The sequence below is a fragment of the Mycothermus thermophilus genome (assembly GCF_041956435.1).
Source record: "Mycothermus thermophilus strain CBS 625.91 unplaced genomic scaffold VTJ04scaffold_7, whole genome shotgun sequence".
Classification (NCBI taxonomy): Eukaryota; Fungi; Ascomycota; class Sordariomycetes; order Sordariales; family Chaetomiaceae; genus Mycothermus; species Mycothermus thermophilus.
The window spans coordinates 2,004,318-2,020,267 of NW_027191433.1; the positions used below are offsets into that span (position 1 = coordinate 2,004,318).

Here is a 15,950-nt window from a genome sequence, read left to right on the forward strand (position 1 = left end):
CTAGCCGAAACCATCTCTCAATATTCCTCACCATGACGTGCCAATGACGCTCCCTTCCATCCACCGAGCCGAGGTTCATGCCCATGCCTGTCGTCCATCCCCTCGCAAACTCACACCCTGAAGCGAAGAACAAACGCTCTTCGACGCTGGTCTCGAGTAACCTTTAAGCAAAGTAGCTCTTCCAGAGCACACCCTCTAGATCTTCAAGCTGCTCGCTGGTAAAATACTGCATCGCAAAGTTAGCACAAGCCCCCAAGGCATTTCCAAGTCATCGGAAAGGGAATGGAAAAGACAAGGGACAAACCTTCTGATCCACACTCCAACTATCTTGCCTCGTCTTTTTAAACTCCGCCAAAATCGCCTTGGTCGCCTTGCCCACGACGCCGGGGTCATTCGCCGCGCGCGTCGCCAACCCCGCCAGCACCTCCGGCATCCACTTCGGCGGCGGCGTCGCGTACGGGAACGCCTCGATCAGCGCTCCCAACCCCAGCACCGCCGCGTGGCGCTTCACAATCTGCCGTTGCGTGTCTACCGGGGTATCCGTGCCCGGAATCTTCTTACGCTTGGGCATGGGATTCTCCATTAGCTGCCGTTCGAAGCGTTCCTTGAGGTGATAGATGATGGGGTTGCGTATCGCGGCGGGCGAGCAGCGGATCATGCCCGCCAGTGTGGCGCTGGCGCAATCGCGCACCTCGAGCTGCGGGTCCGCGAGCATGTCGCCGACGGCGTCGAAAAGCATTTGCCGCTGCGCAGGTTGGGTGAGGAAGAGCCGGCGGAAGTAGATGACTTGCATGTTAACCAGCGCTCGCAGCCGTTGATGCCATGAGCTCGCCGTCTTTCCGACGCGGATGAGGGCTGCGATGAAGGCTTCGTCCTCACCCTGGCGGAAGGGGACGTTGGGCAGGTGACGGTACACGTGGTACGCCAGCTTCATAAGCTCGGGGTCCTCCTTGACGTCCATCATGTGGAGGAGCTGATCGATGAATGGGTCGGGGAAGAAGGGAACAAGTTGGATGCATTCCTGAGATGAGAGCATGCTGTCGAGCCAGATGAGGACGGTCTTGGAGCCCGACGTGTAGCTGCACGGGGTTTGTTGGCCCGGTTCCCGCTCCAGCCGCCACTTCTCCAGACGATCAAACACCTCGCGGATGGTGGCAGCGAATTCCTCTGACGGCTGGTAGGCGCGCAAGCCAATGGACGAGGCAGCCTTGTTCTGCTCGAGAAGGGTTGAGACGTCGCGGAACGACTCGTGGTAACGGGTGCGGTAAATCGTGGCAATGACGCGGCCGATGGACTCGCGGACCGACTTGTACGGATGGTCGAGGTGGGCAAGGAAGTCCTCAAGGATGGGCTTCTCGTTCCGGAAGTGCCAACCAGCGTCGTTAATGATGAACTCGACCAGCTGCACCTTGGCAGACTCCTTGAACGCGGCGTTGGAAGACCTGTCCAGGCGGAAGGAAGCCAGCGCCTCGGTCAACTCACGGCAACGTCTCGGGTCCTTGGCGTCGATGACGACGTGCAAGCAGGTCATCCAGTATGACAGGTTGTCGGGTGTCAAGTCGTCCGCGATGATCTTGAGCATCATGGGTGCCGCAAACGACCAGGCGCGGTCGCGCATCTCCTTGGGGTCATCCACACTGCCAGCCAACAACGCGCCAAGAATCTCTGCTGTAGCACGATGCTGATGCTTGTCGCTGCCATCGCCATACACGTCCTTGACCAGGTCCACAATGTCATCAAACGTAGCAGCCGTCTTTCCGTAATGCACCAGATCGAACACGTTCATCAGCAGAACCAGGTTCTGCATGCGGAAACGATCCGCCCCGGAGTCCCTGGGCTCCTGCTTGAGGTACGCGAAGCACTGCTGCAGCCAGTCTTTGGTAATGATGCGGCCGATCTGGTCGCGCACGCGCTCCTCCATCTCATCGTACGCGAGGAATGGCTTCGGGTCGGCCCTGGAGGCTGTGAATTCCTTGCCCCACACGAGCCAGCCCGGATGATCGCAGTCAACGTAGTACTCAGGGTCGTCGTACTTCTCGAACTGGGCGAGGAACTTCTCCGTGACGTTCGGGGCGAAGGAGGACACCGGGACGGTGAACTTATTGATGTCGACTTCGTCCTCGCTGAGGTAGTTCCTGTAGTCGTGGCTGTACACGGCACGCATGTCGATGGCAGTGAACAGGGCCGAGAAGGCGGACAGGTAGTTGGAGCGCAAACTTGGGTGAGGGTCATTGGTGCCCTGAGCAACCAGCTCGACAAACTCGGGATTACCAAGCGTATCAAACCGCAGGGTGCAATTCAGCGCGAAGATGGCGCATCGGCTCGCAACCTTCCAGTGCGATTCACGCGCCATCTTGGTCAACTCCAGACCCAGTGCCGCCTTCTTGGCCTCAACCTTCGCCCGTCGCTCGCGGATGAAGTCACTGCGGCGCTTAATGGCGGCCGTGCAGTCCTCTGTCGGGCGGATCGCATTGTTGACAAGCTCAGAGTCGTACAGAATCATGCGCTCCAGCGGCTTGCCAAAATCAAGCAGCGGGTACAACGCCGAGGACCCAAGTGTCTGAATGGACGACTTATCCACGCCGGCAGTCCTTATGTACAGGCGCATCAAGTCGGGGGCAAACCGCCAGTCGCGCATGACCGTCTTGATCAACGTCGTGAACAGCAACGTATACATGGCTCCCTTAATGCGGTCGTGGTCGTTTTCATCGAGAGCCTTGCGGAACCGGTCAAGGACCACGGGGATGACCAACGGCCTACCCCCGATGAGAACCTTGAGCGACGAATCTTGGGCCCCCTGCGCCACTCGCCGGACATCGGAGTACGACGAGGTGCACGACTCGGCAAGATCAAGGAGCAGCTGCTTGTCGAGCTCGCTCTTCTCCCGATACGCCGCGTTGTACTTGACGCGCTGGAGCTGGTATGCGTCGGCACGCTTGATGAGGAGAGGCCGCGGGTAGTGCTTCCGTAGACCGCTAATCTTGAACGGAGAGATATCGGCCTTGTACAGGCGCAGCAAACGCTCGAGCGGATGGGCAGAACGCTCGATACCGACATCCGTGATCCACGTCCGGTAGGTGGCATAAAGGGCCGTAAAGCACGCGACGTCATCTTCCTGGTTGGCGTTGAGAAAGGCGTGCGTGCGCGAGAGCAGCCGGCCAATCTCCTCGCGCAGGTCATGGATGCGGTCGTAGAAGGGATCGTCGGGCTTCAGCGGATAACCGGCGGGGTAGTGGAATTGGCGCTTCAACTCGTCGTCATCCGCCACCTCAGCGAGCGGGTCGTCGTCCTCCTCCATCATGGCGTCGCCGTCCGCGTCGAACTTGACGCCATCTCCGCCGCCATTGACAGCCTCGCCAGTGGCCCGCCGCTCGCCGGAGGCGCGAACCGGATCGAACAAGGTCGCAACGCCTGATATGATGAGCCGCAGGGCTGTCAAGCTCCTGGACAACTCGTCCGACCACTCTTTGTTCTTGCCCTTCCTGCTGACAGGCGGATCGTCGCTCATCAGCTGCTCGATCTTGCGCGCGGCACTCCGAGCCTGGCTCTCGAAAAGCTCCACCGCAAACTGAATCTCAGGCTCCGACGGGCGATGCCACCGGATGGTCAGCTCGCTGGGAGGAGTGATGCGACCCCAGTCCTGAATGTCTGGCCCATTGGGAACGGATCCCGGCTCGTACAGGGCGTTGTCGATAGGATAGGTATGAGTCAGGTTCAGCAGCAGGTGGTGGATGTAGTTGGAAATGTGGATGGTTGGCAGACCACGGCACTTCTGCTGCATGTACTCAGCGATCTCAAACAACTCGTCCTTGTACTTGAGGACCTCGGCTCCAACGTGAACAACGCACATGCTCAGCATGCTGACGTGCCAAACCAGGGCGCGATCACGAGGGAGCACCTCGGTTCCGCTGCTCCGGTCCGAGGCGGCGCCGTTGTAGTCGATTTCATTGCGGATATTGGCAATGAGCATAGGAATGAACACCTTGAGGGTCTTTTCAGGGTTGGCCTTGCAGAGGGCGTTACATATCCAGGCCATGGCATCCCGAGCCTGATGTACAACGTGAGTCGAGACAAACGTAGCCAGCTTATCGAGAGCCATGTCGAAGAGCTCGGGAGACAGGGAAGCAAACAGTGGTGTCAGGGCTGCCGGCAACGTGTTTATTACGTTGTCCTCGGGCGAACCCGTGCGCAGGTGGCTCGAGTCCGGAAGGTTTTCAAGCAGGGCAAACACCTTGCCGAGCAGGGCGAGCACAAACTCACCCAGGCCGGCGGTGGATGAGCGCAAGATATTGGCCTCGTCCTCGTCGGACAACTCCTCGCGGTAACAAATCTTGACGTCTTGACCCTCGCGCTCCATTCGCTCCATCTCTCCCTGGACCCAGTTCACGGCCAGGCTTGTGTCATGGATTTTGTCATTTTCGCGCACCAATGGCACGAAGGGAATGCTGTAGGCAACGGCCTGGATAAAGTTGAGCGTGTATTGGGTCTTTCCCAGATCGTTGGCGTCGATACCCGGCAGCGCTAGAGCCAGCAACGCCGTGATGTGGCAACGATAACCCTTCTGCTTGGCCATGATGTTGGCAATCATCTGCAGGCCGCAGAGACTTGAAGTCGTGCGGTGGACCTCAACGAGGCCCTGCAAGCTGGGGTAGAACCGCTGCAGGGTGCCAGGCAACATAAGATCAGGCTCAAGATAAGCAAGACCCTGCAGAGTAGAATAGTAGTAGTTCACCACCTTGGAGCTTTTGGCAAACAGGCCCATGAAGGTCACCTCCCGCAGAGCTAGCACGAAGCGACGTTTTAGCTCATCATTGATGCGGCGCTCGGCCGGCACATCGAGCTCGCCGCTCTGCTCGCGATTCCAGCGCGAGACAAAGATGTCTGTGAGGAAATACGTGAGCTGGGCCAGGAAGCCGGTCCAAGCACCCTGGTTGGACGGATGGAAGAAGGTGTCTATGGATTCCATCAGGCCCTCAAGGCTGGCCAAGACGGAGCTCTCATGGTTGAGGCACAGCGGCGACAGAGAATGGGCGATCCATCTAGCGACCATGTATGGAACTGGGTACTTTTTCCTGTCCTTCTCCAGGTAGACGCCGAGGCCAGAGGCGTAGTCGAGCGAGGTGTAAGGGGAGTTGGCCTGGCCAACGGGGATCTCCGTGAGGCGCAGAATGGCCGTGAACACCAGGTCGGACTGCTCGCGGGTAAAGATGCCGTGTTCGGTAAACGGGACGTGAGTGCAGCCAAGGTAGTCACGGGCCATGCGGGACAAGATGTCGATGAAGATGACATCAAAGGTCTTGGACCGAGCCATCAGTGACCAAAGGTGGAAGAAAGTAGGGAAGAGGTCGGAAGGCTGCGACTGGGGCTCCGTGGGGGGCGCAGGACTTGTCGGCAGCATGATGTTGAGCGCGCCCGCCACGATGAAGGCGTTGGACAGGGCCGACGTGGAGAAGTACGGAAGCAACTCCTCTAAGATGGCACGACGCTCCTTGGGGTCGAAGTAAGAGCTCGCGTGAAGGCACAACTTGAGTAGATGTTTGGATGACCTCCTACGGGCCGCCTGGTGCAGCGGCGACTCGGACGGCAAGACCAGGGGCTTCAACTCCTTCCACAACGGCCGCCAATCCAGGGTAAGGTCTTCGCCTGGCTTGAGGTAATGCTTCTTTTTTGTCAAGGTGATGACCATGCGCGAGAAGCGGTCCGCCGTGTTTGGGTCCAGGCCGGGCGCCAAGGCGAGGTGGTAGTACAGTAGAGCGAGGCGTGCGCGCAGATCCCTAGTCATCTCAAACTTGAGATTCAGCCATCCCTGAAGCTCACGGGTCCAGTGAAGCGCACCAGGCGAAAAGTCTTCAGCCATGATGGAGATGTAGAGGTTCTTGAGAATGCCACGCAGGGCGGCGTCGCGATGCGCATCATCCTCGACTTGGTAGGGCAGCAGGCGGAAGTAGCTGAAGGTGCGGGGCCGATAACGCTTCTTGTCGTCTTCGTCCTGATGCTCGCCGCACGGGATACCCGGAGACGTAGCGCGCGAGATAGTCTCGAAAGAAGGAAGCAGGCCTGAAAGAAACGCGGGAGCGGCTCCGCCGGCAGACGCAGCAAAGGCAGCGTCGGCGCCGGGATTTGTTTCGAGCGCTTCATCCATGGTCGTTTAGTTTCTTCCTGAGACGCACCAGTTGCGGCGGGGTAATCTTGGCCTTCGTATCAAGTGTACAGCGAGGCCGTCGAAGACGCGCAATGGCGCCTTGAGGGAGCTGGGCGAGTTCGCTGGTCGGTGGCTATGGTCGACGACGACTCCCCGCGCGAAGTCGACGGGAGCAGGCGGAAAGGAAATGTGGAGCTGAACTAATGGTGACGATTCTCGACGGCAGTCATTTCGCCCCAGGAGGCAACAGTTTCGCGGGAAGAGGGGCGTGAGATATCCCAGATAGTAGGCGTTGCGTGCGTTGCTTGTGCTGCGCGATGTGGTTGCCACGCAGCGCAAGTGTACCTGAGTACGAGATGGGGCCTATCGCAAGCCGGAATCGGGAGTTGGCACAGCTGGTACGTCGATGGGCGGATCTGTCCGAATGGCCGTTCTGCAAGATGAGGGGAGATGTCAGCTTCGAAGTCTGATGGAAGTGGGTAGAGACGATGAGGCTGTTGGACGCGGGCAGCAGCGGCACGGTGCCGGAGAGTCGGGTCGCGAATCGCTAACCCATGTTCCAACATTCAACATGCCCATCCCCAACAAGGCGAAACCAAGAACGTCATGCATGGATCCAGAGGGGCAGAGGGGCTGAGCTTTGACGGAACCGCATTGCTCCAAACATTTCATAGTCCTGTCTGGGCATACATACCTGATATCTTCTAAATGGGCTTCGCTGTCAATCCCCGACCAAATTCCTTGGGACAGCAGGCTGGATGAAAATCTGCACCTTCGAGAAATGAGATATGTAAAATGGAGATGCTGTCTGTGGTCGTCGGTTGTTGGTCCGGACCACCCAAGATTCCTGGATGCCGGTGAGATGCAGCGACCAGGGTTCCAGGGGAGTTTGTCGGGTGGTGCTTCGATTGAGCTGGTGAGTTGACTGCAAACTGCAGGTCTCGGCGAACGGAAGCTGCCCCGTGCCGTCTTCCGTCAGCTCCCTGGTGCTTCCAGGTTGTTGTCTTGGGTGGTCCCGCTCCGCTGCTTCCACCACTAAACAGATATCAACCAACCAGAACCCTCCTCCCAACAGCTGTTGTGAGACAGCAGGAACTTGCGGGAGTGTTGTGGTCTCGTACCTTCCTGCAGTCGACGACTGTTTCCAAATGGATGGTCGAGGACAAGGCTGACAAACGCGTCTCTGCAGCTGCAGCAGCCAGAGATCAAATTAGACCTGTATATGGCATCCCAACGGGGCCAGTGTAAAGTTCCGCAGAAACGCCGGTTTCGTGGTTCAGTGGCCACACTAGTTGTACCCCCAGGGTCCCCAGGGTGCACCCCCTTTAAACAACGGTTTTATTGCATACCTGCCTACGGAGGAGCCAAGACTTCAAGCGCAGCCACACCATAACCTCGAAGAGAACACCGCTACAAATTGAACCCCACTATCACTAAGAAAGAGCTCTCTTTTCCTATACTTAAATGAAGCAATACCAAAAGACAATAGAGAAATAGGTGATTTATTGAAGGAGGGAGGAAAATACATACCTGGCTGGGAACTGGCAAGAGTTTTAGGTGGAAAAGTGGAGGAAGCCTGTAGCGGTGCGAGGGGTATACAACTATGCGAGTCAAGGGAGTGGTCGCATTGGGTAACTAAGTATCGAAAAAACGAGGACCGCTCTGATTGGCCAAGTTCTCTACGCCAAGACCTTATGTGCGAAACGGGCATACGCCCCGCAGGATCTGTCGTGAACGGATAATAAAAGTGGGACCTGCGGCTGAACCGCGAAACCGGCGTTTCTGCAGAACTTTACACTGGCCGCGTTGGGATGCCATACCTGTAGTCGAAGATGAGATCGGAATCTGCCGCCTTTCAATCAAGATGTCAAAGACGACGCCACAAAGTGACAGACGATACGTCTCTTCTCAACAAGAACCCGTCACAAAAGCATACGACGCAAACTGCCGGTGTACTGGTTGAGCTGATGAGTGGATTGGGGGTTTTCTTGGCCAGAGGACAAATAAATAATAGTGCATCGCGAGATGTCAAATGGCCTCCAAGCTGAAGTAGAGAACTGCAGGCACCAAAAGACAAACGCAAGCTCCTCACGTCTACACAGCTACCCGTCACACTCAGCCAATCAACCATCGTGACTCGGCTCGGCCTTTGTTCAAGGCCTTGTGACACCCCCAATCCCCCGAACTACCCGGTGCTGTTCTGCGCAAGTAGTCGCTGCCTCACTCAGTGCCATCTTTTAAGTGTTGCGCGTTCATTCGATGCCTGGGAATAGGTAGGGGATGCGAGGAAAGGATCCTTAGAGGTCCGGGTATGCTGCTTTTATCCAACCTCTATCTGAACAACTCGAAGAACTGAATGTCCGAGGGACTACCTCGTGATTCTTTCGAAAACCAAAACCGGGACGATACAGAGCAGAGCACATTGTTGATGAACAAATTTGTTGGCACATCAAACATCAACCGGTATAGCTCTACATATAGATCCTGGACTCGTACTCCATAAATTCTTGATTTCTCCTAACCCCTAGTATCCAAGATTCCGTTCATAATGGGCCTTTGGATGGTGTCTACAGGCAAGAGCTCATTGGACATCGTTCATGCCGTCAATTATTTTTTCTATCTCCCAAAACCCTCCTGTCATGATCATCAAGTGTTATCCAAGGTTGGTTGGTATCATCACGTAAAATCCCCGTCGTTCCACCAAATATTCCAAACTGTCATAACATACATTCCGGCCTTGCACTTCCCATCCTGGCGTGCCAGGTCATGCCAAACCTCCCTCTCCCGTTCCAGAACTCACTGGACAGGTTGGACAGGTCGGACAGGTTGAACGGGTCGCGGAGCCTTCTTCTTCTCCCTCCTCGCCACCTCTGCCCAACTCTTGCCAGTCGGCAGCGACGGCGGGATCATCACTCTCGCTCCATTCCTCTCGAGCGAAGCAAAGGAAGGCTGCGGCGACGACAGAGCCGACTGCTCCGGACTAGCTGTCGTCGTCGTGCCAGCACCGATGACAAAACTCGCCACGCTAGCCGAGTCTCCTCCACGAACGCTGCCTCCGTCAACAGTACCGGCGTTGACAGCCGCGCCACCGCCGCAGCCCATACTGCTGTAGCTCACCACACTCTCCCGCCTGAATCGCTCATGGGTGTTTTGGCTTTCCCTCCTGACGCGTTCACGCTCTCCCTGGCTTTGGCTTTGGCTTTGGCTCTCATCAACCGGATCCGTTAAGCCTAAGCCGAGCCCATGGCGAGAAACCTCTTCAAACTCGTCATCAGCGGCATTCGACATTCTCCTTTCCCTTTCAACCGCAGGCCGTGCCTGCCGGGGTTTCGGAGGCGGACTCCCTGGTCTCCGCATATCCAACACCGTCCTACTTCCCTGTCTCGTCATGATCACTGCTTCAGGCTTCTGTGGTGGGGTGGACATGACGCTCGTCTCCGCCAGGGAGGCCTTGGAGCCGCTTAGCCTGTCAAACACGGAGCTGGACATGCTGTATTGCGTGCTGTCTGTCGACGACGGATCGCGCTGCATGCCGCCTGGAGTGAGAGGTGTGGTGGTGCGGATCGGGAGACGGGACCCCGAGGGCCGCGAGCGGAGAGGGTAGCCTGCCAGGATTGCCGTTGTTGACGTTGCGGATGGGTCGGGACTTGGGGTCGGGGAGGGACTGTGGCTGTGCGCGAAGAGAGGCGATGGCGAGGGAGAAGGGATGAGGGAGTCTCTGCGGTTCGGGGTTTTGATGCCGGCTTGGGCAGCGGCGATGACACTAGCAGCTGAAGCCGCCACGGTTTGGGAGTAGGTCAACCGGGCGGCGGCTCCGTTGCTGGTTACTGATGGGGCAGGACTGGGTTGCTGTACCCGAGTGGTTGGGGGTCGTGGCTGTTGAACGGTCACGGTGTTCGGAATAGGATGTGTCTGCCGTTGGCGGATTGCTACGCCCTCTTCGCGGTCCGGTTTCGAATGGAACACGGTCGCAGGACGTGGGATGCGGGGTTGCCTGCGTTGAAGCTCGGCCAGCTTGGCTTCTAGGTTCTTCTTCTCGGCTCGCTCCTTGTCTAGCTGTGCCTGGAGCTTGGAGATTGTGTCAAGCTGTGCCTTGCGTTCGTGAGCAATGCGGGATTCATAAGTGGCATCCTTCGCCTCCAAAACCTGCACTCGCTTGCTGAGTGTCTCGTTCTCTGCTCTCAGGTGGTTCCGCTCCTCGATAGCTTCCTTGTACCGGGCGTTCAGACGTTTCGATATGGCACGGGGCGATGCCTTGCAGCACTGGGCGTGGTAAACCTGATCGATCCCTCCAAGATCGATGAGCTCGTTGTCAACTTGGGAAATCTTGGGCCGCTGGTCTGGGTTTTCGGAGACCATCATCCTGATGAGCCGGACCGGATGCCTGGGGCCGAATGTTGGAGCCTTGACATCCTCAAATTCTTGGGTGGCTAGGGCAAGGGCTTCCACCTTTTGGAGAAGTTCATTCAACTTGTCCATACGCCCGCCGTGGGACATGTCGCAGAGCATGGCATCGAACTCATCCAGGGGCCCGTAGCTGATGGCAGTGGTAATGTTCAGCAAAACCATTCCCAGAGAATAAACATCGGCGGCTTTCATGGACCAGTCGGTCGTGCATTGTTGAGACTCAGGTGCCCTCCACTTGGGAGTGCCGTGGGCGCCGCGGGTCATAGTGTTTTCGCGATCGTGGACGTCCTTAGCGATGCCAAAGTCGGCGAGGTACACACGGCCAGGGTTGATGAGGATGTTAGACGGCTTCAAGTCGAGATGCCGGACGTCTTCGCTGTGGCAATAGGCAAGGGCTCGGGTAACACAGCCCATGATCTCGCGCAAAAACTCGATGGGGCAGTTGCCCTGGCCTTTGGGATTCCTCAGCTTGGCGCGTGGCTGCTTGACGGCATCGAGGTCCTTGAGGTCGAGAGAGTGTAGTCGGCTAACGATGTCCTCCGTGTCGCCCTCGCCTGTCCGGAGGCTATCAATATCACTGAGTAGTATTTCCAGGTTGCAGACAGCAACTGGCCATAACAGCAGGTAGAGCTTGTCCTGGATGCAGTAGGTACCAACGAGCTTGATGATGTGCTCATGGACCAACCTCTCCATCACATTGGCCTCTTCGCGAAGGAGCTGCATGGGGTATCGGCGATGTGGCCGACGGACTAGCTTTCGGGCCAGACATATTGACCGGTTGTTGGTGTGGAACTGGACTTTCTGCACCACGCCAAAGCTCCCTGATCCAAGCGGAGTGTCGGATGCCAGCCTGAAGCGCTCGTGAAGCTTTTTGGCCTCAGTGAAGTCGTCGATGGGTAAATGCTTTCCTCTGCGAGACGTCAGTGTCCTCAATGTTCCAAAACGCTAGAAATCATGGGGCGGAGGTAGCCGTACATGCCAGACCAATGATTCCGCGACGCCTCCCACTCCTCCAGGATTTTGCGCTCGACTTCCTCCAGCTGGAACCATGGCAGACGCCGCATTCCGGCGAAGGAAGTGGGAATGACGGTTTGCCAACCGTGGCTGAGGTCGTCCATGTCGGTATCTGGGGTCTCCGTGAGGGATCGGTCGGGGACTGGAGAGGTTCGGACGAAGGTGGAGGAACAGAGAGACGACAGCCGGGATGATGCTGAATCGAGGAGCGCACGAAGGGTTACTGCTCGAACATGGCGCCAACTAAGTACAATCCAAAGACTATCCTATCTATTGAAGACACAGATCGTCCCGGGAAACGATCCAAAAAGACGGGCGCTGAATGCCTCGTCAAGATCGGGTCAGCGTCTGGTCAGCAACGACAGAACACCAACTTTTTTGGTGGTGAGAGATGGTTTGCAGTCTGCATTCCCGACCTCCCTTTTTGGTTTCATCAGTTTCTTGGGCTTGGCCTGGAAGCGACAGCGGGTGCGTGGGTTCTGAACACAGCCCTGTAAGTGGAACCCATCTGGGCGGCTTAGCTCCAGCGGAAACAGTGGGAGGAGCGGGGTTGTGGGGCCCATGTCCTTGCGAATGTTGCGTCATTGGTCAATTCTCGGTCGTCTGCAACGGAGGGCCATAGTCTCCCGGCCGCGAAGTCAGTCTTCCTTGCTGCATCGAATACCGCTTGTTGAGTCTCGTACCTACTAATGGTAGTTAAGTATGGTCTCCAGGCTTGAGGAACCCGGGGGTCCAAGGTACGGTCCTGAATCCCAGTACCTGATTCTACCTGAGGAGTTTCAGAAGAAGGATAAAATTGACGTTCCTGCGGGCAACGAACGATATGTGCTTTCTCATCATTTAGGTTGACTTCTCTTTCTCTTGTTGTACGAAGTACATCAGCTTCGTTCTTCAAGTTATCAAGGTCACACAAATTGGCCTTACTTGCATTTCTCCAGACATTATCCTCTGCATGTCAGCCAACCCGGGTTCTCTCTCCCTTCTACCTGATCCCGGACAGGCCACCAAGGCCCAAGGGAATCCGTTCGGCACATGTTTCCGAATGGAAATGGACTTTGACTCTCCTGTTTTGGATTGGAAGGTCTTCGCTCTGCGCAGCATGCCAACCTCGTTTTCGTTCCTTTCCGGATAGGTGCCGGTACCATATGGCTTGAACCCTCCATCCATTGTTGCTGTGGTCAGCCACATAACCCATCAACCCAATCGCCGAGAGTCTTCCCCAGGCAACAAGGAGGGGGATGACGACATCCCTGATGCCCCGGGATTTTGTTGGGGCTTGATTCCGCAACTGCGCCAGGGCCGTGTTCAGACAAAAAGCGCATACGGTGCTGTCCCGATGAAGTGTAATAGTCTTGAACTCTCCAGTCTCAGTCCAGAAGTCTCCTCAGCTCTACGACTTTCAGCAAGACAACCCCAAATCTTTGACACTTTGAGATATATGTTTTTTTGGACCAGCCATTAGCTAAACCCAACCTTGTTGCGGACGCCCGCCTCATTTCGGAGCACTGTCAGTTCTTAGACTTTTGATTACCAAGCAGCATGTGACAGCGGCCTGCTCGCTTTCTTGGCCCGGCACTCGCATCCGTTGACACCATTGAAATCCCGCCTACTCTGTAAGCTTAATCCCGCCCGCCGATTTACGGCGCGAGTTTGTAATCCGACGAATGCCGACAACGTCATTACATGTTTACTGATATATTTTCCCCAGTTGCCGGTCCTGAGCCAAAGACTTGTAAATCTGGAAAGATGTCTCTCATGCCTCAGGAATTCCAAGACCAAAATAAGACAAACGCGATGCTGTATACACATGGTGACCTGCCCATTCTCAGCGCCGAGACATATGGCGGCATTGACGCTAGCATCGTGAACCTGGCTTCCACTTCATCAAAGCGCGCCGATCCGGCGTCCAAGAAACGAGTGAGGACCCAGGCCGGAAGTACACCGGAGCCTCAGGAAGAAAAGAAGAGGGCTAGGGGCCGGCCACGACTCGAGACCAAAGATGAAACGGCTGCCGAGGTAAGTACCTTACTTGTAGTCCAAGAGGAAGCTGGTCGCTGTTCCACTCTGGATAATTCATCGCCAATTGCTACTCGTCTTACATCCAGCACCGCTGACTGTGGTTCAGCGTCGACGGACCCAAATCCGCCTGGCCCAGCGGGCCTACCGGGACCGCAAGGAGCAGACCATCCAGAACTTGGAGAATAAGGTCAAAACTCTGGCCAGCGCGAACGAGGAAATGAGCAATGCCTTTATGCAACTACACGATTTCGCTTTGCGCAGCGGCTTGCTCGATCGATTCCCCGAGTTTGGCCGCCAGCTCCGTCAGACCACCGAAAAGTTCCTATCCCTAGCTCGGGAGGCGAGTGACGATGATGCGTCTGCGGATCCTAGGCCCACGAGCAGCGAGCAGCATTCGAGTACCTCGAGCACATCGAGACCAACTGCTCCAGGGACATCGGCGGCCAGATCGCCATCTAACCCCGTGACTGAGACATCCGGATCACTTTCCGGAGACCCAGCGCCGGGTACAACTCCCGAGCTTGACTCCTCCATCCCAACCCTGGCTGATGACCCCCTGAACCCCGACTCCAACCCTCTTTGCCCTTTTACTTACGACAATCCAGCCTCATGCGCTGTCAGCACATCCGGAGCCACGCCTTTCTCGCTCTGCTCCAATTCCAGCAGCGCTCCGGCATTCACCTACCCCTCTGCCACCATCGCCCCGCCACCGCTCACTCCATCATCCATCTCCGTTCCCAACCCCTACCTTTCCCTCCCGCCACCTCTCACCTTCGCAACCCTCGAAAGCACCTTCGGCCGGCGATTGCAACGCTTCGCTCTTGAACGTGCTCTGGACCTTCTCACCATGCCCAGCCCACCGCGACATTGGATCAAGCGCGTGTTTGGGTTTAGTCTGATGCTGGAAACCCCCGAGGCGATCGTCCAGCGGCTGAGAAGAGTGTTGGCCAACGATTCGAGGTGGAGCTTGAATTACTGGGGCGTGCCGTTCTACAATCTCGGCGGCGCCGGGACGCATTTCACCGTTGGTGGCCCTGGGACGACTGGACTTGGGATGGATGAGATGGCCAATAGAGCCGCTCAAGCCCTGCGAAACGCCGTTTCCTCGTCATCAGCAGGACCCGGAATCCTTCCCTCCCCGTCACGGACACCCACGCCTCCGACTATGCCAACAGATCCCACAACCACCACCGCCACCAGCAGCAGCGGCGGCAGCAGCACATTCACGCCCCCCTACCAACAGGCAACACCGGCCTCCTCGACTTTGACAAGCCGGCCACCACCGCGGGGTTTGCCCAGGGGCCCTTCACACCTTCCATCTCGGCCATCCGCGACGAGGCGCTCAGCGACGACATGCGCATGCTCCTCCCCGGCTTTGCCGGAGAGTATTTTGACTGTGATGAGGTGGAGCTCTATCTGTTCCAGCGCGGCGTGGTGATTCCGCCGGGGACGGACGTGGTTTGCGTGGAAGTGGAGGTGGGGGATTTGGAAAGGTTTAGGCGGTTGATGAGGGCTTTGAGGGAGATGAGGGAGCAGCAGCATGGGAAAGGTGGTGGTAGTGCTGTCGCTGCTGCTGCTGTTGTCGGGCAGTTTGGAGGGTTGGAGTGGAGGGTTAGAACGGTGGATCAGTTTGGCAACGAGGGGGCAATAGTAGGAGAGGACCAGGCTGGTTTACGGGGAGGGTCGGGGTCGGCGATGGGGGAGAAGTTGGTTGATCCGGCGCTGATGGCTGACGGGGGAATGCTGCCTTTTGGGTTGGTCATGTCGACCCCCTTGCAACAAGGTGTTGCTGGGCAAACGGGGAATCCGATGGGAGTGGCAGGGCAGCGGCAAGGAGAGAAGAGGACGGCGAGGGTGACGCTGGATGTCATGACCTTGGTCAAGAGTAAGTACCCGCCGATGCTCCGGCATTTTGTTTCCACGTGTCTACTTTGCTGGTTCCGGTGTTTGGCTTAGGAGAATGGCTGACCATATGCAGAATTGACGACACGCGCGATTTGCTTGGGCAGGACGCCTGGGTTTAAGCAGATCGATCTTGACACGGCTTTCTGGGCCTCGGTGGAGGCAGGCATGGAGGCCGAGGGGTTGCTGTAAGATGAGTCCATGACAACATTAACTCCGTGGATGGGAACAACGGGCTTGGATAATGTGTATGCGATCTGTGGCGTTCTCGGAACTGATATGGGGAATGGACTGGGAGAGCTGTCTATTTTGGATACTTACATGACCTTACTAATATACACGAAGAACCCTCCCTACTCGTGGATCAACATACCTCATCATACCCAGCCGAGTCCAAAATTCCAGTTCTATGGTCTAGGCTTCGTAGGACGATGGCCATCCTGAGATGCTCCCGCTGTTATAGTTC

The 15,950-nt window shown here is 56.9% G+C and overlaps 3 protein-coding genes across 3 annotated transcripts; 1 reads left to right on the forward strand and 2 right to left on the reverse strand.

The window, feature by feature from the left end:
* Positions 1-163: 163 nt before the first annotated feature.
* Positions 164-6,142, reverse strand: VTJ04DRAFT_10286 (uncharacterized protein; the record flags this gene model as incomplete). Its single annotated transcript, XM_069358008.1, has 2 exons — positions 164-226; positions 305-6,142. 2 exons carry the CDS (start codon positions 6,140-6,142, stop codon positions 164-166), a joined length of 5,901 nt encoding a protein of 1,966 aa, XP_069215020.1.
* Positions 6,143-8,938: 2,796 nt separating this feature from the next.
* Positions 8,939-11,667, reverse strand: VTJ04DRAFT_10287 (uncharacterized protein; the record flags this gene model as incomplete). The annotated part of the gene is made up of 2 exons (XM_069358009.1): positions 8,939-11,459; positions 11,525-11,667. 2 exons carry the CDS (start codon positions 11,665-11,667, stop codon positions 8,939-8,941), a joined length of 2,664 nt encoding a protein of 887 aa, XP_069215021.1.
* A 129-nt stretch (positions 11,668-11,796) lies between these two features.
* Positions 11,797-15,676, forward strand: VTJ04DRAFT_10288 (uncharacterized protein; the record flags this gene model as incomplete). Its single annotated transcript, XM_069358010.1, has 6 exons — positions 11,797-11,914; positions 13,102-13,176; positions 13,272-13,579; positions 13,689-14,606; positions 14,657-15,467; positions 15,561-15,676. 6 exons carry the CDS (start codon positions 11,797-11,799, stop codon positions 15,674-15,676), a joined length of 2,346 nt encoding a protein of 781 aa, XP_069215022.1.
* Positions 15,677-15,950: the final 274 nt, after the last annotated feature.